At 41.7% G+C, this 25,027-nt stretch overlaps 1 protein-coding gene across 1 annotated transcript; it reads right to left on the reverse strand.

The window, feature by feature from the left end:
• Positions 1-7,185: 7,185 nt before the first annotated feature.
• Positions 7,186-24,644, reverse strand: LOC106565719 (nucleoside diphosphate kinase). Its single transcript, XM_014133132.3, has 5 exons — positions 24,307-24,644; positions 12,502-12,632; positions 12,177-12,278; positions 10,976-11,088; positions 7,186-10,714 (listed from the first exon to the last, which is right to left on the reverse strand). The coding sequence occupies exons 1-5, from the start codon at positions 24,455-24,457 to the stop codon at positions 10,594-10,596; spliced, it is 618 nt and encodes a 205-aa protein (XP_013988607.1). The 5' UTR covers positions 24,458-24,644; the 3' UTR covers positions 7,186-10,593.
• Between the last annotated feature and the right edge of the window lie 383 nt (positions 24,645-25,027).

Consider the following 25,027-nt stretch of genomic DNA (forward strand, 5'->3'; position numbering starts at 1 on the left):
TCAAATCACATTATATGTACAGTAGCTCTGATTGGACTGATCATGTCAACATCATACTTTCACAATCTTAGCTAGCAGTCATCTTCAGGAATCAAGTCGACAATCTACTGGCAAATCCTTTTTATCCTTGTCATATGAAGAGAAATAATTGAGAAATTATAGATAAAACGTATTGGTGCTCATCGGCCGTTGGACATAAACATTACACAACAAGTTGGAAATCGCAAATTCAACGAGTGGTTTGGAAGGAATCAGTGACAGTGGCTGTGTCATCCAAAATCTGGGATTAAGGACCTCTTTTCCAAGTTTAAAATGATAAACATTCAACATTGGCCATGCTGTCAATGAAGCATGATTTGTGCTGCGCTCAAAACAACTGTTAACTCAGAGGACCGCCACGCCACCTTCCTGTTCAAGTGAGCCGAGCACAATGTGGGTCCAAAAATGTATTGTATGCTGCTTCATAAATGATCTAATATGCCAGGGAGATATGTATACTGTTATGTATACTGTAGCTAAGAAAGTAATACTAATTGTATGTTGTGTAGCATGTGCCTCAGCCTAGTAATTTGGTCTATTTACCCCATTTAATTTCGCCTAATGTTCTGACTGTTCTACTGTAGCCTATAACCTGTTTTTGAGAAATGTAATAATCAAATATTGTAAGAGGTTTCATTGTCTGCTTATATGCCCCCTTTATTTATCCCACGGTTCTAATTTGGTGTAAGAACGGCCCATGTTCTGAATTCTGTCGCTGTACATTTCAAAAGTGCTAAACAAATAGTTATATTGACTAACCTGACGTCCGTCCTAGCTCACTCATTGTCTTAATCAAAATTACGGATTGCCTCTTATCCGCTTGTCGTCCCCTTATGCCGTAGTTTGTACATCTCAATTGACATTAGAAACCAAATTTGTTTAATGAACTGTTTAGCTGTCGGACAAGGCTCTTCTGATAGCCAGGTGTAGCAGTGGTAAGATGTTGGGACAGCTTTATGTAGGCCCTAACAGTTTGTGGGTACCGTTTGTCACCGTTATATTGCAATTAATGTATTGTTTAGTGTTGTGGCTCTGCTGGCACACATTCCACTATTTATTTGTTTTGCTCCACCAAGATGTACATGCTAAAATCACCACTTTATGTTTGTGAACAATACCACTGAAAATATCAAAAAGAAGGTCCAAGCGTCTTCGACGCGGATTCTATATCAATTTACAGAGGCCATGTCATGAAGGAAGGCTTGCTCGTTAAAGTTTTTTAGCAAGAGTCTATGACAAATCAGGACAGGTTGTTTCACTGAGCAGTCATTACGAACACAGGCTGTAAAACAGTGATTACTAAGGTCATTACAGAAAACACCAGAATGATACCCATCAGGATTATTTGTGGGATAACATCAAGGAGAGTAGCCTTTTCTGGGTGGTTGGTAATAATCTGAGAAAGATTTAGGGAGTCCCATTGCTTTAGGACTTGGTCAGGTGGTTTAAGCATGTCCCATTTTAGGTCACCTAGCAGGACAAATTGACTTAGGTGTAAAGGGCCAGGAGAGAGCTTAGGGCAGGTAGGGTAATGCGTAAAACCACCAAATCAAATTGTTTGGGGACAGACTTGGAGGAGACAACTGAGCATGGAAGGTGTTCCTTGGTAAAGATTGCCACCACCACCTTTGGAAGATCTGTCTTGCTGAAAAGGGTTATAATCAGAAAGGTTAACATCAATGTTCAAAACACTCTTTCTTAACCACGTCTCAGTAATGACCAACACATCTGGATTGGTTCTGTGAACCCACACTTTCAATTGATCGATTTTAGGTAACAAGCTTCTTGTGTTAATGTGCAGAAAACCCAGGATTTTACGAGAGCAGAAATCAGTGAAACTGATATCAGAGCACAAGTCAAAATTGGGGTTAGCAACAGTCGATGGGCCATGGTGTACATGCATTTTTCCAGATATCATCAGCAGTAATACAATCAGGGCATGGCAGAGGACAGTGAACTCTGCAGTGTTGATTTAAGACATTTGAATGTTTATCAGATGGCAAGAAGATCATATTGTACAGCAATTTCATCAGGTAACGTGAATACAAATTCGGCAAGAGGTGGTTGGAATAGGATGGGAGGCCAAGAGACTGTGTAACCAATAGAGAGTCAGATTCCCGAGTGTGGGAACAAACAGTCTGTCCCACGGTTGGGTAAACAAGCAAGAAAAGTTGTATGGTCCTCCCACTACGACTTGGGAAAGCATGCAGTTTATTAGGCAACAGATGCAATAAGTTATGAACTTCATGAGGTGGTGAAAGTGCAATGTGATGAGCTTGATGCTCCTTTCCAATAAATATTGAGGGTCTTATTCTGGTGACAGGATTATTCTGGCTGCCGTTTGACAAAAAAAATAAAATAATTGTCCATAATAATCTCATAATGTAGGCGATATACATGCACTCTAGCCAACATGTACCATACTGGAGTGAGCCCACCTGCCAATACCGGAGTGAACGCACTCTATAATGCATATTTATTTGTGAGAAAACCATCAATAGAGTTGAAAATGCGATGGAAACCCATTTAACTTGTATTTCTTTATTCGGTACATGGGAATTTAAACGCAAAGGGTACTTTTATGTGCATCATGCACAGCCTTTTATCTGCAACAAGTCAATTTGATGGAAACACATCTCTGATTGGAAAATGCGCATATTGTTTATATGCTGATTTTATAATATTTGCATATAAATCTGTGACTAATTGGATGGAACCCTAGCCATTGTCCTTTTTTCCTCAGTGGATCGACGTTAACTTTTTTCCCCAAAAGCATTTGTCAATTGCTGTGTATTTGGCGCACTACAGTTACCCCCTAAACAATAGGCTTAGGATAAGCAATAACGTCAGAAACAAATCATGAAAATAAATGTAGCCTATAGATATGAATTGCACAAGAATGATACATTTATAGATTTTTAATGCATTGTTTTGTCTGTATTCAACCCACCTACCCGCCACCCACCCGCCCTTCACCCACACAATATTTCATGACCTTAAGCCCGCACGCCCCGTGGATATAACCACAGGGACGGCGGATTATGAGTCAACCCGCGTATCACTACAACAGTGGACTAATGAAACAAACACCAAAAGATAGTTTGAGTAATATTTTCCTTTAAGGCGATGGTTTAAAAATAACTATTCCTCATGTAATTGACTGCAGTATGTTTAGTCAGGAAAAGAGTGACACAGCAATATGTAAACTGTGTTCATGATTGTACTGACTGTATGTCCTAGAAGAGATCTTTTGTCTTACAGCTCACAACAAACTCTTCAGGCCCCATTCACACTAAGGTTGTGCAAACAATGTACAAATCATTTGACACAATTGTCATGTCTTTGGCTATGCCGGATTAAGTGATATGACATGCTATTCTATAAAATAATTTCTCTGTAATTAATATTACCTGATTAAGCTAATCAGGTAGATAATTAACTAGAAAGTCGGGGCACCACGAAGAATGTTTATAGAGCTGTTATCTTCCGAATAAACTCTTAAAGACCTAGTAATATTTTACATCAATAGCAGTCAATATTAATCGTCACTTTATTTCAGTCTCATCTGAACATCGTAGAATTCTTGGTTATCTTCACGAACCCTGGCTAACAAGTTGAATCAGAAATACAAAATTTGGTTTAATTATTTATTTACTAAATACCTAACTAATCACAGAATTACATATACACAGAATGCAAATGATGTCATACAGAAAACGTCCCTGGTGGACGGAGCCGAGCGGCTGGTTACACAAAGGGGGTTAGGTTTGAGTGAAAGAGCGGGAAGACTAAGGAACAAAGGGAGAAGCTATGCTATCGTAAATACAGTATCTTATGCATTCTAAATGACAGCCCATTTCGAAAAGGATGCAATAAATATTTACTCTTAACTGCGCCTCAATAGGTTGGTTGTAGATGGAAGGCCATGTCGCCCGACAGATCTTCCTGTCCTCGGAAGAATGTCTCTGGTGGTAAACTGGATACGTTGTAGTATCATCGTTGTGTGTTAGACTGGATCCGTCGTCCGTCCTTTCCTAGCCCACATTTGCGGAACAGCCGCTGCTAACTCAACGGCTAGGAGGTATCACTTCTGTAGTGAATAAGAGTTCAAAGTTCATAGCATTCGCAACCAAAGCTCACGCTGAGGTTGGCTTAGTTCTGTAGTTGACATGTTAGTCCTTTTAACGTGGAACCGTCGTCCTCACGTCCTCGGAACAGCTTATTATCTGAATCCTTCTGACATCGGACCGTCGCCCTAATGTACCCGGAACAGCTTATTATCTGAGTCCTTTTAATGTGAGGCTGCAGGCCTCGCGTACTCGGAACAGAAAGTTATATTTTCGTAAAGGGCTTATATAGTGGGGGGAGAGATGGGTGTGTTTCATAGTTTATAACCAATGTCTCTTCACAGGGGCGGGCCACTGATTGAGCAGAGCTCGAACCTTATGAAAACCCAATTCTCTCATTTGGAAGCTAAGATTACATTTAATCTTTTCACAAATAGTTTCATATTTAAACATTTAAATTGCACAACAATTCCATGTGAATCTGATAACTAGAATGTGTAGACTTTCCCAGATACCGTTTATGTCATCCTGTCATTAATAAGAATGTCTCAGATGACAACTAAACTGACATCATATTCATTAAGTACCAACGCATATTTTCAACTGGTTGGATTACCGAAATATGGTTCCTTTCCCCCACCTTTTGATGTTCCCCGACTCTATGTTTAACAAAGGCTTTTCAAGAGTCCTTCAGTAGAGTCAAGAGATGAAAGGGAGAAAGGTATTTATGGGGGGTTATAAACCTTACCCACAGGCCAAAGTCTTGACACAATGGTTGTGATACACAACACGAAGCTTGTGTAATCATTTCTGTTTGTAAAAACTTTCCGTTGTACTACTTGAGTGTGAACGAGCCAAATCAGTAGTTCATTCTACACTGAACAAAAATCTAAACAAAACATGTTTCATGAGCTGAAATAAAAGATCCCAGAAATTGTCCATACGCACAAAAAGCTAATTTCTCTAAAATGTTGTGCACATTTGTTTATGTCCTGTTAGTGAGCATTTGTACTTTGCAAGATAATCCATCCACCTGATAGGTGTGCCATGTCAAGAATCTGATTAAACAGCATGATCATTACACAGGTGCACCTTGTGCTGGGGACAACAAAAGGCCATTCTAAAATGCCACAGATGTCTCAAGTTGAGGGGAGCGTGCAATTAGCATGCTGATCGCAGGAATGTCCACCAGAGCTGTTGCCAGATTATTCAATGTTAATTTCTCTACCATAAGCCACCTCCAACATTGTTTTAGAGAATTTGGCAGTATGTCCAACCGGCCTCACAACTGCAGACCACGTGTATGGCGTTGTGTGGGCGAGCGGTTTGCTGGCCAATGTTGTGAACAGAGTGCCCCATGGTGGCGATGGGGTTATGGTATGGGCAGGCATAAGCTACAGACAGCAAACAAAATTGCATTTTATCGATGTCAATTTGAATACAGAGATACCATGATGAGATCCTGAGGCCCATTGTCGTGCCATTCATCCACCGCCATCACCTCATGTTCCAGCATGACAATGCATGGCCCCATGTCGCAAGGATCTGTACACAATTCCTGGAAGCTGAAAATGTTCGTTTTTTCATGGCCTGCATTCTCAGACATGTCACCCATTGAGCATGTTTGGGATGCTCTGGATCGACGTGTACGCCAGTGTGTTCCAGTTCCCTCCAATATCCAGCAACTTCGCACAGCCATTTAAGGAGTGTGACAACATTCCACAGCCCAAACTCAAAAAAAAAAAAAAGGTAGGGGCGTTGTTTAGAAAACCAGTCAGTATCTGGTGTGACCACTATTTGCCTCTACGCACTGCATGAGGGAAATAGTGGTCACACCAGATACTGACTGGTTTTCTAAACCACGCCCCAACTTTTTTTAAGGAATCTGTGAGCAACAGATGCATACAGTGTCTGTATTCCCAGTCATGTGAAATCCATAAATTAGGGTCTAATGAATTGACTGATTTCCTTATATGAACTATAATTCAGTAAAATCTTGGCGTTTTATGTTTTTGTTCAGTTTAAGATGCCAACAAATCATTTGGCTATGACACTGATTTCAGGAGGTGTTTCCTCAAAACATTCTCTTTCACGCACAAAAAACATTTACACTGGCAGCCCCACAAAAATGTTTTATCAAGTTTTTATTTGTTGGGGGGGGGGGGGTACAATATTCATATCAATTCATATATTCAGTTCATACTATCCCTTCAATATTCTCCATATTCCTATTGTACCGGTGGGCTGCCACTCAAAAGTAAGAAATGCATGATCCCATTGATCCCATTAGAGGAGTTAGTAGTAATAAAAAGAGCAGTTGGGGGTTTCCCTACCCCCACCACCTGTCCCCTAAGTCCCCCTTTCCAACCCCCAAGGTTGCCATTACAACTAGTAATGGGAACTCCCCTCACCTGGTCTAGGTCTTACACAAGTTGAAAGAAAATAACAAAAACCAGCAGACACTCGGCCCTGCATGGAATGAGTTTGACACCCCTGGGATAGAGTATCTGTGGCAATTGCGACAGTCACTTTATACATGCGGTAAAGAGATTGATGAAAATCAGACCGTAGGTAATAGAAGGAAACCATCATTGGCGTCCATTCAAAAAAGCTTATCTAACAAAGTGTATACTCGTCAAATATGTCATGATTCATATGTTCTAACAGGCCAACAATGTGCTTACTAAAATATATATTTTTTATATCCGACAGTTTTCAGTGATGGTATATGAAGCCGCTTAAGTGTAATGCAGTTGATTGGTGACGATGACATGAACATACATTGGGGCTGACATCAATACAATCATTATACTCAGATTTTTACCTCAACAGTTATTAAATACACATATAAACGATAGACTAAATGTAGGATAATTTTGATGGCTGGCAATGAGGGGATTCTGGATCTATCCCCACAGGGGGGACACGTGCGTGGCATGTCCATGGCATTCTCATTGTTTTGGTCGCATTCTATTGACGTCTTTACCACATGTATAGTGATGAGGGCGGGCTTTGAGAATATGCGTTTGCAACTCAACAACATACAGTCCTCACCACATATTTGGGCAGTGAAGCTACATTTTCTTTTTTTGGGGGGGGGGGGGGGGGCTCTGTACTCAGTGTTTTGGATTTGAGATCAAATGTTTTCTATGAGGATATTTTCATACACGTCTGTTTTACCATTGAGACATAAAAGCATTTTATGTATCTAGTCCCCCACACTCAATGACTACATCAAGCTTGTGACTACAAACTTGTTGGATGCATTTACAGTTTGTTTTGGGTCATGTCTTGCCCAATAGTAACTGAATGGTGAATGATGTCAGGTGTCATTTGAGTCACCTTTTTGGAAGTGAAAATATAAGGATTTGTTTTAAAATCGTACATTAATTTGGATGTTGTCAGGATCATAAAAAAATCATGAATAATCACAAAGTTAGAGACACAAAGATGATATTCCTCTGAGGAGCCCCCACTGGTGTAAGTGGAGGACCACCTCCTCAGTGAATTTCAGAAAAATGTAAATAGTGAAACATTTAAAAAGTTATACTTTTTAGATAAAACTATCCTAAATAATTGTTTAAAACATACTGTTTTGCAATGAAGGTCTTCAGCAGCACTCCGTAGGGTAGCATAATGGTGTAGCCAGAGGATAGCAAGTTTCCATCCTCCTCTGGGTACATTAACTTCAATAGAAAACTTAGGAGGCTCGTGGTTCTCACCCCCTTCCATAGACTTACACAGTAATTATGACAACTTGCGGAGGACATCCTCTATCAGAGCAGGAACTAACATGTTGCCCATCCAATCAAAGGATCAGAGAATTAATCTAGTACTGAAAGCACAAGCTACAGCTAGCTAAGACTGCGGTGCATAAAATGTTCAGTAGTTGACTCAAAGAGAGAAAGACAATAGTTGAACAGTTTTAAACAAATTAATTTCTTCAAAAATGAAGGAGAAGCAAAAGAGATATCTATATTTTGTATTTTTTCACTTACCTAGCGAATGCAGCTAGCTAGTTTAGCCTACTCATAGACAGAGAGGGATGCTATGTTAGCTAGCTGGCTATCCAACACCGGAACTCTTCCAAGTCATGGTAAGCTTTTGGTTTTATGAATTTATTGCCACCGGGGCCCACCAGTGTAAATGCTAAAATTCTTGCTGACTACACTGTACTGCATAATTGTAGTGGGTGATACACTGTGATAATGAATTTTCGGAAATCATGGCAGCATCAGCATGGATTTGGAAGTTTTCAGAAACATCTTCTCAGCTCATTTAGAAATAAAATGACACCATTCAGTTAATATTGGGCAAGACATGTCCCACAATAAACCAAAAACAAATTGCAAATGCAGCGAATGAGTTTGTAAAGTTACAAGCTTGATGAAGTCATTGAATCCAAGTGATAAGGGACCAAATACTAACATTTAGACGACACTATAAGTGAATTTGCTCAAATACTTCTTCAAATGGGGGTACTTAACATATAAAGTGCTGTTATGTCTAAATGGTAAAACAGATAAGCATGAAAACACCCTCAAATAAACTAACATTCTGTAATATCGATCATTTGATCTCAAATCCAAAATGCTGGAGTAGAGCCAAAATTAAAATTAATTCCACTGTCCAAATACAGTGTATTCAGAAAATATTCAGACCCCTTCCTTTTTTCCAGTTTGTTATTTTACAACCTTATTCTAAAATTTTTAAAAAAATGTTATTCCCCTCAATCTACACACAATATCCCATAATGACAGCGAAAACAAGTTTTTAGAAGTGTTTGCACATTTATTAAAAACTGAAATACCTTTACATAAGTATTCAGACCCTTTGCTATGAGACTCGAAATTGAGCTCTGGGGCATCCTATTTCCATTGATCATCCTTGAGATGGTTCTACAACTTGATTGGAGTCCACCTGTGGTAAATTCAATTGACTGGACATAATTTGGAAAGGCACACCCCTGTCTATATAAGGACCCACTGTTGACAGTGCATGTCAGAGCAAAAACCAAGCCATGAGGTCGAAGGAATTGTCCGTAGAGCTCAGAGACAAGATTGTGTCGAGGCACAGATCTGGTAAAGGGTGCCAAAAAAAAAAATCTGCAGCATTGAAGGTCCCCAAGAACACAGTGGCCTCCATCATTCTTAAATGGAAGAAGTTTGGAACCACCAAGACTCTTCCTAGAGCTGGCCGCCCAGCCAAACTGAGCAATCAGGGGACGAGGGCCTTGGTCAGGGAGGTGACCAAGAACCTGATGGTCACTGACAGAGCTCCTCTGTGGAGATGGTTGTCCTTCTGGAAGGTTCTCCCATCTCTGCAGCACTCCACTAATCAGGCCTTTACGGTAGAGTGACGGAAGCTTCTCCTCAGTAAAAACCACATGACCGCCCACTTGGAGTTTGCCAAAAAGCACCTAAAGGACTCTCAGACCATGAGAAACAGCATTCTCTAGTCTGATGAAACCAAGATTGCACTCTGGCCTGAAAGCCAAGCGTCACATCTGGAGGAAACCTGGCACCATCCCTACGGTGAAGCATGGTGGTGGTATCATCAAGCTGTGGGGATGTTTTTCAGCGGCAGGGACTGGGAGACTAGTCAGGATCGAGGGAAAGATGAACGGAGCAAAGTACAGAGAGATCCTTGATGAAAGGTCCTGAGTGCTCTGGAGCAGGTTCAGACTGTGGCGAAGGTTCACCTTCCAACAGGACAACAACCCTAGGCACCCATACAAGACAACGTAGGAGTGGCTTTGGGACAAGTCTCTGTATGTTCTTGAGTGGCCCAGCCAGAGCCCGGACTTGAACCCGATCGAACATCTCTGGAAAGACCTGAAAATAGCTGTGCAGCGACGCTCCCCATCCAACTTGACAGAGCTTGAGAGACCCAGCAGAGAATAATGGGAGAAACTCTCCAAATACATGTATGCCAAGCTTGTAGCGTCATACCCAAGAAGACTCTAGGCTGTAATTGCTGCTAAAGGTTCTTCAACAAAGTACTGAGTAAAGGGTCTGAATACTTACGTAAAATGTAATATTTCAGTTTTTTATATTTTATACATTTGCAAACATTTGTAAAAACCTGTTATTGCTTTGTCGTTTTGGGGTACTGTGTGTAGATGAATGAGGGGGAAAAAACTATTTAATTAATTTTAGAATAAGGCTGTGACGTAACAAAATGTGGAAAGTCAAGGGCTCTGAATACTTTCCGAACGCACTGCACATATGGCGAGGACCGAACACTATAAGAGTAGTTAGGAGGCTCAGGGGTATTGGAGCCAACACGATGGAGAGGGCTGAGTATTGCACGTGGGGCACTGAGTGTTGCAAGCAAGACACATAAAGAGGTAGGTATGGTTATGGAGCCACTATTCCTATTGGTCGTTCTACCTTGTTCACTCTTTCAAGTTTCATTGTCACATGCACAGGATACAACAGTATAATGAAATGCTTAACTCTCTCCATCTCTGCCTACAATCTCTTTCTCATATCTGATAGGTACTGCTGTGGTCACAGCAGTCCCAATCCATCAGTTCCTTTCGATGAAACCACAGCTGGATCTCCCTCTGAGCCCCCTCTACCGAATCACTGGCATGGACCACATTTCTATAAAAAACACAAACCTACATTCATTAGTTCGTTGTTAATGGCTTGAAGTCCAGTTTAGTATTTTGCCATTGAAATGATGCTCCCATTTTCAAAACACACTCAATGATAAAGTTCAATGTTTAGACATCCTTTCATTTTATTGCCTCAAAATTCATATTGTCATCCAATTATCTTAAAATATTTGTTGAAAAGGGTATTGTGCCAATTATTGTAACGTGAAACATCTTTCAATTTGAATCTTTGTTGAAAAAGGTTCACCTGCTGATGTGAATGCTGAAGTCCCCTCGAACGGTGCCTGCTTGGGCCTCGACTGGGTTGGTGTCTCCTATCATGATCCGGGATGTCCGGACCACATTATAACCCTCCCACACCTAGACAACAACAATTCATTTAGTTCTCAATCAGGATTAGGGCAATCCCATTTCAAAATCAGTCAATTCAGCAAGTTAATTTAAAGTCAATCAATTTGGCACTAAATCGATATTTGAACACACTGCCACTATCTAATCCCTACACAAGTGGTTAGGTGGTTTTGAATTTAACATAAGTTAAGGCAGTGTAGTCTGGGAATCTAAAATGAATTGCTTTATTTAATTATTGTTTCACAATCTAGCCCCATTTATCCTGGGTGATTACTTGCGTCCGGATAGGTGCAGTGAAATGTGTCGTTTTATAGGGTCAGCCATAGTAGTGCAGCGCACTTGGAGCAAATTAGAGTTAAGTCCCTTGCTCAAGTGCACATCTACAGATTGTTCACCTTGTCGGCTCAGGTATTCGAAACCAGCAATCTTTTGGTTACTGGCCCAACCAGACACATGACTACAGCCCTGACTGCCTCTGGAGGCAGTGGTCAGGAAGATCTGATCACAATGCTTCTTTTAAATCGCCTACACCTGTCTATAAATGTAGGCAGAATCAGAATGTCAGGACAAATGTTAGAACCAGGTATAAACGTGGCTTCTCATTTCATCTGGCCATCTTTTCACTAAAACCGATTTGGAGGGTCATTACTCAAAACTAATTGAATAATGGTACAGTAGGTAGCCCAGAGGAGGTGGGTAGAGTCTAGGGCTGAGTGATGAAAAACTGAACTGGCAAAAGGAGGGCTGCTGGTCTCAGATCATGGCAACCATCTACTACCGTTGTGCCATTGAGCAAGGGCCTTAACAGCTGATCGTACCAGTTATTTTATAGAAATAACTGTCCAGGCATCCATCTATTAGAGGACACCCAGACTGATCAGTGAAGTGAGAAAACAGTGTGGACTGATTCAATCCATATCGCCGAAGTTCAGTGCTATAGCATGCTTGAAATGTAAAAGATTATTTCCAATTGAGCCATCATTTCCAGCCTTTACCTTTCAATCGCGCTGAACTTCAGAGCTACAGATTGAATCGAGCCGTGAAACGGAGCAATTGAAGTTTAGATTATGAGGCTAGACAGAGGCAGGAACCCTCACCATAACAACTATGGGACCAGAGGTCATGTAGTGCAGGAGACTGGGGTAAAACGGCTTCCTCCTTAACTCATGGTAATGCTGAGAGAGCTGCTCCTCTGGTGCCTGAAAGAAAGCCAACATTGGGTTAACCTTTATTTTAAAGTCTGGTATTTACATAGTCATTTATGAATAAACCACATCCATGACAAGTTCCAAATATTGTATCAGAGGACAAGTTGAGGCTACTATCATATTGCTTATTATCATACTACTTATACCTATCCAATCCTTTCAGATGCCTAGGAGGCAGGAGCTTTGGGGTTCATTTGGAATTGGACATTCTCACCTGTAGCATCTTCAGGCCCACCAGTTTGAAGCCTTTCTGTTCAAAGCGTTGCGTGATCTGCCCCACAAGGCGACGCTGGACCCCATCTGGTTTGACTGCAACTAGAGTACGTTCTCTCACACCAAGGATCCCTATACACAGATAGAAGAATCTCTCACACACGTGCTCTATTAAACTTTTAGCAACGCTGTCACGAGAATTTTCAATCCCAATGATGATAACTAACAATTATTTAAGCTTTGACCAATCCCAGAGGTTTGTAAGACCCTGGGTTTAATAATAATTAGGCAAAGACTCAGATTCTGCAAAAGGTTGGTTCTTTATTCATGAGAACGTTCTAAAGTCCAAAATGCAAAGACATGTCATTTTATAACTCTCACCCCCACACAAACGTAGGTGGGATGTATCTTTCCCCACAGTCCTCATTTATCACTACCAGGCTGGCAGTTCTATCCTCCCGAGATTAGAGGGACCTTGACAGGACTCCCTTTCCTGTCGTAAGTTTCTTAGAGTTCCAACCAGGTCAGGTCATGAATAGTTTAATTGTCCTCTGTATTTTCTTAGTCACACACATTTCTCTCCCATACTTGTCTCGACCAAACCTTATTGGACTTAAGTTTATCACTAATTATTCCTTATACATGTTACATAATCTAATAATTACGTTTCAGGGTGGAATTCTTTAGTCATTACCTTAAACATATAAATACCCTTAAACGCGCATGCCCCGCCCACCTGTAGAGTTCTCCATTTCAGCCAGAAATGTCCTGTGTTTTAGTGGTGCAAAATCCACTTGTTACTTAAATCTCACTGGATTGATTGCTTTCATTTTATTCTTGCGACTCTTTCCAACTCTTGCTTGTGCTCTTTCTTTTTCTACGTTATTGTTAGGACTGCAGAAACGTTTGCAGTGACCTATCAAACACACGCCGGTAATGGCTGAAATGGGCTCAATGGACTATAATGTTTGTCCTTTGCATCTGTAGTACATGTTTTCTAGAGACCACTATAATGACTTCCAAGATTGAAGTATCTGCACCGTCAATGGAGCCCAAATTGACCGTGTCCCTTCTTATACAGTGCATTCGGAAAGTATTCAGACCCCTTGACTTTTCCCACATTTTGTTAGGTTACAGCCTCATTCTAAAATTGATTAAACTGTTTTTCCCCCCTCATCAATCTACACACTACAAAAAGCAGAAGTATCACATTTACATAAGTATTCAGACCCTTTACTCAGTACTTTGTTGAAGCACTTTTAACAGTGATTACAGCATCAAGTCTTCTTGGGTATGACGCTACAAGCTTGGCACACCTGTATTTGGGGAGTTTGTCCTATTCTTCTCTGCAGAGCCTCTCACGCTCTGTCAGGTTGGATGGGGAGCGTCTCTCCAGAGATGTTCGATCGGGTTCAAGTCCGGGCTCTGGCTGGGCCACTGAAGGACATTTAGAGGCACCCCTGCGTTCTTTGCTTTGTGCTTAGGGTCGTTGTCCTGTTGGAAGGTGAATCTTCGCCCCCAGTCTGAGGTCCTGAGCAGGTTTTCATCAAAGATCTCTACTTTGCACCATTCATCTTTCCTTCAATCCTGACTAGTCTCCCAGTCCCTGCCGCTGAAAAACATCCCCACAGCATGGCGCTGCCACCACCATGCTTCACCGTAGGGATGATGCCAGGTTTCCTCCAGACGTGATGCTTGACATTCAGGCCAAAGAGTTCAATTTTGGTTTCATCAAACCAGAGAATATTGTTTCTCATGGTCAGTGTCTTTAGGTGCCTTTTTGAAAACGCCAAGTGGGCTTGTCATGTGCCTTTTACTGAGAAGTGGCTTCTGTCTGGCCACTCTACCATAATGGCCTGATTGGTGGTTGTCCTTCTGGAAGTTTCTCCCATCGCCACAGAGAACTCTAGAGCTCTGTCAGAGTAACCATCAGGTTCTTGGTCACCTCCCTGACCATGGCCCTTCTCCCCCGATTGCTCAGTTATGCCAGGCGGCCAGCTCTAGGAAGAGTCTTGGTGGTTCCAAACTTCTTCATCATTCTTAAATGGGAGGCCACTGTGTTCTTGGGGGCCTTCAATGCTGCAGAAATGTTTTGGTACCCTTCCCCAGATCTGTTCCTCGACACAATCCTGTCTCTGAGCTCTACAGACAATACCTTCGACCTCATGGCTTGGTTTTTGCTATGAGATGCACTGTCAACTGTGGGACCTTACATAGACATGTCCAATCAATTTGAATTTACCATAGGTGGACTCCAATCAAGTTGTAGAAACATCAAGGATGATCAATAGAAACAGGATGCACCTGAGCTCAATTTCAAATATCATAGCAAAGGGTCTGAATACTTATGTAAATAAGCTTTCAGTTTTTTGTTTTGAATAAAATTGCTATAAAAAAAATCAAAAAAACTGTTTTCGCTTTGTCCTTATAAGGTATTGTGTGTAGATTGATGAGGGAAAAAATTATTTAATCAATTTTGGAATAAGGCTATAACGTAACAAAATGTGGAAAAAGAATACTTAACGAATGCACTGTAGATACCTGGGCATTTGGATCGTTGATAAGTTGTCTTTTAAAACAACATCGGTGAGTTAACTAAGAAGCTGAAAATAAAACTGGATTTCTATAGAAATAGATTGTGCCCCTCGCTTAATAGTAGAAAGCAGATCATTCAGTTATTCCTACCGGTCCTAGACTATGACACCATTATTTACTTAATGCAGCTCCCACTTCATTGAAGCCCGTTGGAAGCTATTTAACACTGCGCCCTCCGTGATCAATTTTGCACTCATCATTGCATTCGCTCTCAGAAAGCGGCTGGCCCTTACTGGTTTTTTTATAGGTTGGAACATCGCATTCTGTTAATTTACAAAGCGCTTACGCAAAAACTCCCACATTGCCTAACATCCTTACTAACCTATGAAAGCATGAGATACCATACCCGCTCACAGGGATGGCTAACTCTTGAAATTCCTTATGTCAGTACAGATTTAGGTAAAATGGCTTTTAGTTTCTTCACACCTCACTTATGGAACAAGCTTAAGATTACCCAACAGTTGGACAGATTGGTGCCGTCGGGCATTTCAGATTGTTGGTGGAGGAACTGTTCAAGGACGGAATGTCTCTGGTGAACACCAGCATCCCTCCTCTCTTTATGTGGGCCAATTTGGTTTATAATATGGTTGGTTTACACCACATAATTTCCCGTTGTTGGTTGCAGAGACTGAGTTAGCTTTTTTCCCCAGGTTGTCCATGGCCTTTATCAGGATGTTTTTTTCTTTGTTCAGAGGCTGTTTGGAGCATGGGCTGTGACACATATATATATTTTTTTATATAAAAAGTAAAAAATGGTTGTTAAAAGAGACAATGCAATAAAATGTACCTGGCTTCTTGAATTATAAAACGAGTAACAACTACATAAATATTTAAAATAGCCTATGAGGAGAGTTTGTTTGAGGACCTAGCCACTTACCCACCAGTAGCATAGTAGCTACAGTGTTAGGGATTACGATAAGAGAAGTGGAGTATGAGATATAGCAGATAGGCCTACCTGCTTTATAGAGCGATTATTGACTTTATAAAATGTAGTAAAGAATTTGCTTGGTGACAGTGAATGTGATCGGGAATCGAATGTGACATTGAAGAGAAAAGTGACAGGGGACAAAAAAAATAAAGAAAAAAAAGTGCTTGAATATTTGTGTAGATCTCTCGGTGCAGCGGCCAAATTAGTCCTTAAATTTCTCATTTGAAACGTGTTGTCCATGAAATGAGCTACTCACAAAGTGACTATTGTTTGGTTGCCGTTTTCATAGGAGGCCTCGTAAAAAAAAAATGGAAATCAAATGCACGTCCAACTAATTAGTTCTGCCACCGGCCCTGTGCTGCTGTCCTATCTCCATGAACTCAGTGAACTCTCTGAGAATGCAGAGTAGATAGGTTTCCTGCGGTGTTGTGACCCAGATATGGACGCCTCTCATATCTTTCTGAGGTAGGCTAATATAAATTAGGAATTATATCCCTATTACTATAGCCAGCAGGATAGCCTTGACTCTGACTGCCGTGGAATTCTGTTGTCATGAATAAAATGTATAGGCCTACTTAGCCTTAAGCCAAGGTGGGTATACCCAGCCCTTGAGTTCTCAATTGAACGTTTGGACCATAGCTGGATCAAGTTAAGTTTAATTGTCACGTGCACTACTACAGTGAAATGCCTTTCTTGCTTGCTCTATCCCAACAATGCAGTAGTACTATAAAACATGTATTTAAAAAAGTAAAGTAGAACAAAAACACAAGAAATAAGAACACGAGAAAGTAAGTACGCTATATACAGGGTCAGTGCCAATACCATATTTACAATGTGCATGGATACTGGAGTGGTAGGGTTAGATATGCATCGGTACGGTGACTAGGCATCAGGATATACACATGACCAAAAGTATGTGGACACCTGCTTGTCAAAAATCTCATTCCAAAATCACAGGCATAAATATGGAGTTTGTCCCCCCCCCCCTTTGCTGCTATAACAGCCTCAAATCTTCTGGGAAGGCTTTCCACTCAGAACATTGCTTACATTCAGCCACAAGAGCATTAGTGAGGTCGGGCACTGATGTTGGCCGATTAGGCCTGGCTCGCAGTCGGTGTTCCAATTCATCCCAAAGGTGTTTGATGGGGTTGAGGTCAGGGCTCTGTGCAGGCCAATCAAGTTCTTCCACACCGATCTCCATAAAATATTTCTGTATGAACTTCGCTTTGTGCACGGGGTCATTGTTATGCTGAAACAGCAAAGGGCCTTCCCCAAATTGTGGCCACAAAGTTGGAAGCACAGAATCATCTAGAATGTCATTGTATGTTGTAGTTAAGATTTCCCTTCACTGGAACTAAGGGGCCTAGCACTAACCATGCAGACCCAGATCATTATTCCTCCTCCACCAAAAACTTTACAGTTGGCACTATGCATTCTCCTGACATCCGCCAAACCCAGATTCATCACTCCAGAGAACATGTTTCCACTGCTCCAGAGTCCAATGGCGGTGAGCTTTACACCACTCCAGCCGACACTTGGCATTGTGCATGGTGATCTTAGCCTTGTGTGCAGCTGCTCGGCCATGGAAACCCATTTAATGAAGCTCCTGACGAACAGTTCTTGTGCTGACGTTGTTTGGCACACAACATTTTTTCTTAAGGCAAGCTGAAGTTGGTGATTTGTCAACAGTAGGGATTCTTCAATAAAGTATTTGTTGTCATTCAACGACAGACTCGTTTTCATGCAAAAGGAAATTTTGAGAAATACTGCACGACATGTCTTAGTTAATATAAAATTGAGCGACTAAGATCTCCTTGGGGAAAAAAACGTCAAAATTAATGTTAGATTTCTTGAGTTGAGTTATCTTAGATGAATTCGGACTATTTTGAGGAAGTGTATACTGGCTACGGCTTCTCAAAATGGACAAACAGTACTATCGCTCGTATTTCAAGTGAAGGTTTTTTAAGGGAGCATGCGAGCACACTCGTTCGGTTCTCGGCTAGGTGCCAGCCACACTGAAGCATGCTGACGCCTTAAGGAAGGGTAGAGAATGAGATAAAGGGATTGTAGACAGAGGTGGGGAGGTAGAGAGAGAAAGAGTAAGTGTGGGTTGAGAGACGGTATAGAGCAGTGGTCAGAAACAGGCATCCACCAGTGAATATTTGTAGGCCCCCCAAGATCTGTTCAAGTATTCTCACAAATTTAAAAAAAGAGATGTGATTGTGTCTTAATGTAATCAAGGTATGAAATTATGGTATTTGAAAATAATCCATTTTTGGGCTTAGCTGTGGTCAATTTGCAGTGCAAATTATTGATAATTATTTTCCGGCCCACCAAACATTCACTCCGACAGAAATCGGCCTGCGGCTCAATCTAGTTGTCTACCCCTGGTATAGAGAGGGGGTATAGAGAGGGTGCTGTGCAGCATTGAATTGTGTGATGCGCTGGTGAATTATTGTTGGTGCCACAGCGCTGAAGGGCGAGAGGAGAGCACATCACCTTCCCACAAAGATGGTCACCTCGCCATCTCACACACACACACACACTGTGGTTCCCTGTGGCTCAGTTGGTAAAGCATGGTGTTTGCATTGCCAGGGTTGTGGGTTCGATTCCCACGGGGGGCCAGTACAAAAATATATATTAAAAAAAAAAAAGAATGCATGAAATTAAATGTATGCATTCACTACTGTAAGTCGCTCTGGATAAGAGCGTCTGCTAAATGACTAAAATGTAAGAAATGTAAAATGTAAAGGTCAGCGCACTCATGTTTGTTGTTATGGCCCGTCTTTAAGAATGAGGTTTATCAGAGACAACAAAAGAGCTGCTCTCCCCCTCTACCTTTCTCTAATCCAGAGGAAGAACGTTTGATCTGCCAGAGTCCTGCTGCTAAAGCTGCTACGCCTCTCACTCTCAAAGAAAGAGAGAAACCCACCCCCCTCTCACAGAAAGAGAGAAATACACCCCCCCTCTCACAGAAAGAGAGAAATACACCCCCCCTCTCACAGAAAGAGAGAAATACACCCCCCCTCTCACAGAAAGAGAGAAATACACCCCCCCTCTCACAGAAAGAGAGAAATACACCCCCCCCTCTCACAGAAAGAGAGAAATACACCCCCCCCCTCTCACAGAAAGAGAGAAATACACCCCCCCCTCTCACAGAAAGAGAAATACACCCCCCCCTCTCACAGAAAGAGAGAAATACACCCCCCCCTCTCACAGAAAGAGAGAAATACACCCCCCCCCCTCTCACAGAAAGAGAAACACACACCCCTCTCACAGAGAAACACCCCCCCCTCTCACAGAAAGAGAGAAACACACCCCCCTCTCACAGAAAGAGAGAAACACACCCCCCTCTCTTTCTACCTCCATCTCACCCTTGATCACAAAGAAACTATTTGGTTCTCTACCATCTCGATATAAAAAAGGCAACAAAACATCTTTAAAAAAAAATCGAATCATTAAATCAAAGGCAAGCCGGTCAAAAGGTATGTAGTGTGTGCAGTAATTAGAGTTAGACCTGTCTATTAGGGGTAATGATAGTGCTCTGTGTTGAGACTGCTGAAGTCAGAGCCCAGTGGGATCTATAAGCCCTCTCATAATGCAGTCATCTGCAGGGCTGGACACAACACAATGAGGAAGTTACTGCAGGGGGTCTGACTCAGCGTAGGACACATTAACCCTTCACCCTCCAAGAACTACTTAATTTCCACAGAAAATTTTACAAAAACGCATTTACTTGAAGAACAATGCAGATGCGGTTTGGTAACAGAATGACAGCACAAACAAACTGGCATTCTGTTACCAAACTTTGTCTCAACTGTAAATGTGTTTTTGTAAAAATGTTCAGTGGAAATTGTTCAAAGTGGCCTAGCCCTTGTGCATAGAGTTGTATGTTTTAAAAAAAAAACTTTGTAATCATTGTTTTTTGTTAGACAATTTAAAGTGAAAAACCTGAGTCTTGATCCGGCAATGTGGTCCGGAGGCTCCGTACGGAATGTGTGACGTGATTGCGGAGCCTCCAGAGGCTTGCATAGCCCATATCGAGCTCCGTATAGCGATGCCGTGCGCCTCTACATTGACATGATTGGTTGACGGTAGGTGGCGCGGTACATCCTATATAAACACAAACTCACTTCCTTGACAATAAACATGGGGAACTTTGACAAAAGGCTATCAGAACAGGTTCACAAATAAGATACATCTTTATGATACCTCCTGTAGGGATTTCAAAGACACTAAAGTTTGAACTCCTGGAAAGAGATCAGGGAGGTAATGGGGATCGATGTGGTAAAGAGGTCAATAGAATGCAGACCATTGGAGATAGACGGACAATGGAGTGGCGAAGATTCAACAAATCGTATCTAACAAAGTGGATATTTGTCAAATCCATCATGATTGATGTATTGTAACAGGCCCAAAAATATTTGGGATGGAGATGCAGGTGGAAAAACGGTGCAGTACCGGGAAACGAACTCCAACATCTCAGAAGAGGTAAGGCCTTGTCTTTTTGTTTAGCCAGTTGCTTGTAATGAGCTGGATGGCTATAGAGATTAGCGCTGAGTCACTACGTGTGGTGCGCAACAAGTTATTGGATGTGTATAACAGCTCCCCGAAGCGCAAGAAGTCTGAACGCTCCGACTTCTCCGTAGGCTGCATCATTTTAAATACTGTACTGCCACTGCAGATTTCGGATTGACCATTAATTGGCTTTTACGGTGGATTTGCTCCACTCCAGTCCACATTTCCAGCTGGAACGCATTTTGTACAGCAGTCTCAGGGGTTAACGAGAAATTAATCCCATGACTGAAACTTAAGTCGATCTCAGATCGATTATCTGGAGCCAACCTCCCCTTTAATGTCAGAAAGTCATGACCATCATGCTTTTAGGGAAAGAAGATCATTTTACTCATGTATTAAACTGCTAGTTTGACCAATTCCAGTCCCCTTGTTTAGGTCCCCACATTATTAGATGTGCTATTAGCAATAAGCATTATCACCTGTAGCCTAACTGATGCAGCATAGTGGCATTACAATGTACATAGGATGAAGCTTGGGGTTTGTCCATCTGCATTTACCCCATTGGACACAACATCCTGATTGTTACTATTTTATAATAAATATACAAATAATTATTCACTCAAAAAAAAGTATTTGTAGGTTTATATTACAAAGTATGTCAATGCCAGTTTAAGATGCCATTGCTCCTTTAAGAGCTTTGTTGCACAACTGCTCCTAAAGCATACTTGAAACTCTGGTTGTAAAACTGCATTTGTAAAGTGATGCCGCATGGGGTACAGGTCAGAATAGTTTTTCAGTGGCTGCCGGTGTGGCCATGAGGTGAGGGTAAGATGGGTGGAAAGGGAAAAAAGGAGGAAAGTGGAACATAAGCATATATGGAATGGGGGAATGAATGCACAAGCCTTCCGGAAGATCTGATCAAGGTGAAGATGGCAGACAGGAAGAAAAATTGAAAAGTGGAACATGTTTTGAGTGAATATGCAGAGGTGGATCACACAGAACTTTTAGAAGAGCTAAGGAAATTGAACATGATGAGAGTGAGGATGAATTAATTACGGTGGCAGGTGTGGTGAAGATCGCAGAGTTTGAGCCTCGTCCTGATGATGTCAAAGATGATTCTGAGATTTTTTGACAGAATGGATCTTTTCCTTCTGGCAACTCCATATGTGGTGTCGGGTTGGGTGGAAAAGAGGTTGGAGAATGTTGGGTTGGTGAAAGTGACTCGAAGTGGAATATTGTTGATTTTTTGTGGAAGTGGAATCTTGTAGATTTTTTGCACTTCTGCCTTCCAGAGGGAGCGTGCGCTCCACACCACGAAACTGGGGACAAGAAATAGGACTTACTTTCCTCTCTGGAGCAGGGCGCTGTTGAAAGGAGTGTTAACTGGAGTGACTAAGTGTTGAGGGTCAACTGAAGTTGAAGATTCCCGGTGTCTGTGACGCCCGCCATTTGTTGTGACGCAGACCTGGTGGAGAGCGTGGTGAAACAGAGAAGACACGATCTGTAATCCTGACATTTGATGCAGAGTCTTTACCAGACAAAGTCAAGTCAGGATGTGTCAGTTAGCTTTTGTCCCAAACCCATTACAGTATTTTAGGTGTCAAGCTTATGGTCATGTGGCAGCAGTGTGTAGGTGGGATATTCCTAGATGTGAGAAGTGTGCAGGAGGACATGAGACAAAGGAATGTGTAGTATCGGTGTGTGTAAACTGTAGGGCTACCCATGGTGCTGGAGATCAGGTGTCCTGTGAGAGAAAAGCAGGTTGAAGTTGCCAGGATCAGAGTAGTGCAGAAGGTGTCTTATGCTGAGGAGGTAGAGGAAGATGGGCCCCATGGTGGCAGTGGGGTTATGGTATGGGCTGGCATAAGCTACAGACAATGAACACAATTGCATTTTATCGATGGCAATTTGAATGCACAGAAATACTGTGACGAGATCTTGAGACCCATTGTCATGCCATTCATCCACTGCCATCACCTCATGCTTCACATGATAATGCACGGCCCCATGTCGCAAGGATATGTACACAATTCCTGGAAGCTGAAAATGTCCCAGTCCTTCCATGGCCTGCATACTCACCAGACATGTCACCCATTGAGCATGTTTGGGAGCCTCTGGATCAACGTGTACGACAGCATGTTCTAGTTCCCGCCAATATCCAGAAACTTCCCCCAGCCATTGAAGAGGAGTGGGACAACATTCCACAATCAACAGCATAATCAACTACATTGAATGAAATGTGTCACGCTGCATGAGGCAAATGGTGGTCACACCAGATACTGACTGGTTTTCTGATCCACGCCCCTACCTTTATTTTAAAGGTATCTGTAACCAACAGATGCATATGTGTTCCATTTATATTTTGGTAATTTAGCAGATGCTCTTATCCAGAGCGACTTACAGTAGTGAGTGCCTACATTTTCTTAGTCATGTGAAATCATTAGGCCCAAATCTATGGATTTCACATGACTGGGAACACAGATTTGCATCTGTTGGTCACAGATACCTTTAAAGAAAAAGGTCTTTCAATATCAGTTGACTGATTTCCTTATCAACTGTAACTCAGTAAAATCTTTGAAAATGTTGGATGTTTATTGTTGTTGCATGTATATTTTTGTTCAGTGTAAAACTAGGATCCCCATTTTTTTTTAACAAAGGCCAACACTGCTTTCAAAGAGTGCATCAGGAATTGCGCTTACATCAAGAATTGTTGTGCATCGACTGCTTGCCAGAATACATCTTTACCGCCTATGGCTCTCCCAATTTTGAATGCACCTCGAGAGGAATATTACTCTCGCATAGAAGACGACTAAGTAAATAGGTAAACTATTCTGGTTGTCTGGTGTAGTTTTAATAACATTAAATGTCAAAAATAGAAGCACTGGAAAGTTACTTCCTGAGTGATGAAGTATAGGCTTTGAGTTGCCTATACACTGCTGTTTGAGCTGAGCAACACGGTGGTGCGAGTTGTATTTAATTCCAGCTTTGTCTGAACATTGAAGTGTCCGCTACAATCATGCATGGCAGTTGAGTGCACACAGCTTAACAAAGAAAATACAATTTGAGAGAACATTTATTTGGGAATATATTTAGTTGAACAGACTGTCTGTAGTAGGCTTTCATCTCCAAACACCCCCAGATCTACATCTCAAAAACGACCTCTCCAGAATCCATATGACGGAAATCAGTCGCAGTGACAGAACTTGAATCCCTACAGTTAAGTGTATCTTTTTATTAGAACAATTACTTATAGCTAATATTAAAATTCAATTCTTAATGTTTCCAAAACGGTATCGCGTGCGATGTGTATTTGCATTTGGGCAGCGTTGCGCCATTTCTCTCACAAGGCTAAATGGGACGTCCAATAACTCAATTTAGCCAGCCAGCTTAATGCAATGTAATTGGAGTCATGAATACTCGTAAAAAGCCTATATCAAAGAGTATCTATATTGACAAGATAGTCAAGTGACCGTTCTAACAATGGAAATACATGTCCTCAAAGATAGGCTGCAATGACCTCCATACAAAAATTCCTCACTTCGTTGTCTTATTTTCGTGGGCGGAGTACGCCCTCTCGCATTTCCTTTTCCTCTCTGCCCCCATGTCGTTTTTTAATTGCAACTAACTGCAAACGTTGCGACAGTGGAATGTATCTCCAGTTACAACTTTTGCAGACAAAATCACTTCATTGTACAAGTTCAACAAAATCATGAATAGCCTACTTGTACACTACTATAGTATGTTAGACTATAGTAGGCTACTAACCTGATGTGGTACTGTATCCAGCGCGTCGATGTCCAAACAGGAGGCAAAATGCGAACTCAGGGATATAACTTTCTCTCGATGGTAGAACTCCCCGACAGTACGGACTCTGCAGGATAAGGTTTTTCAGCCAACACCTTTGAAATTGAACCATTATTTAAACAAGCCAAAGTTATTGTCGACCTGTGAGATTCTTTAATTAACATGTATCTATCTATCTACCAGTAAGATCGTAACGTTAGTAGGATAGTCAGCCTTCCTCAACAACGATCACTAGTCCCACCCCCGACAAAGCGGCCGCATGGAGATGGTCCCTCATCCCGTCTCCACTAGATAACACAGCCACAAAGTCAAAATAAAAATCATGTTTTGGGGTCTTCATTTAAGGTTAAGCATAAGGTTAACAGTGTGTTTAAGGTTAGGTGTATAATTCGATTTTAATAAGATAAATTGTAGAAATGTGTGCGGTTTATGACTTTGCGGCTGTGCTAACTACTGACGACCCACTCAACCTCGGTCGTCACTAGCTCCTATAGAGTGATGAGGAGGAGGAGCATCAGGGGAGCACTGCGGACCCATCGTGTCCGGATGTAATTTAGCCGTTCATTGTGCCTATTGGTGCTCTGTAGAGCAATTTTTTCGAGCTTTCTCGTGTCAAATAACTCGTGACATTCCTGGGTTACTCAATACTAGTGCTTGCCAAGCAAGAGTCCCCACTGTAAAT

This window comes from Salmo salar, chromosome 12 (assembly GCF_965601325.2).
Source record: "Salmo salar chromosome 12, fSalSal1, whole genome shotgun sequence".
In the NCBI taxonomy this organism is placed as follows: domain Eukaryota; kingdom Metazoa; phylum Chordata; class Actinopteri; order Salmoniformes; family Salmonidae; genus Salmo; species Salmo salar.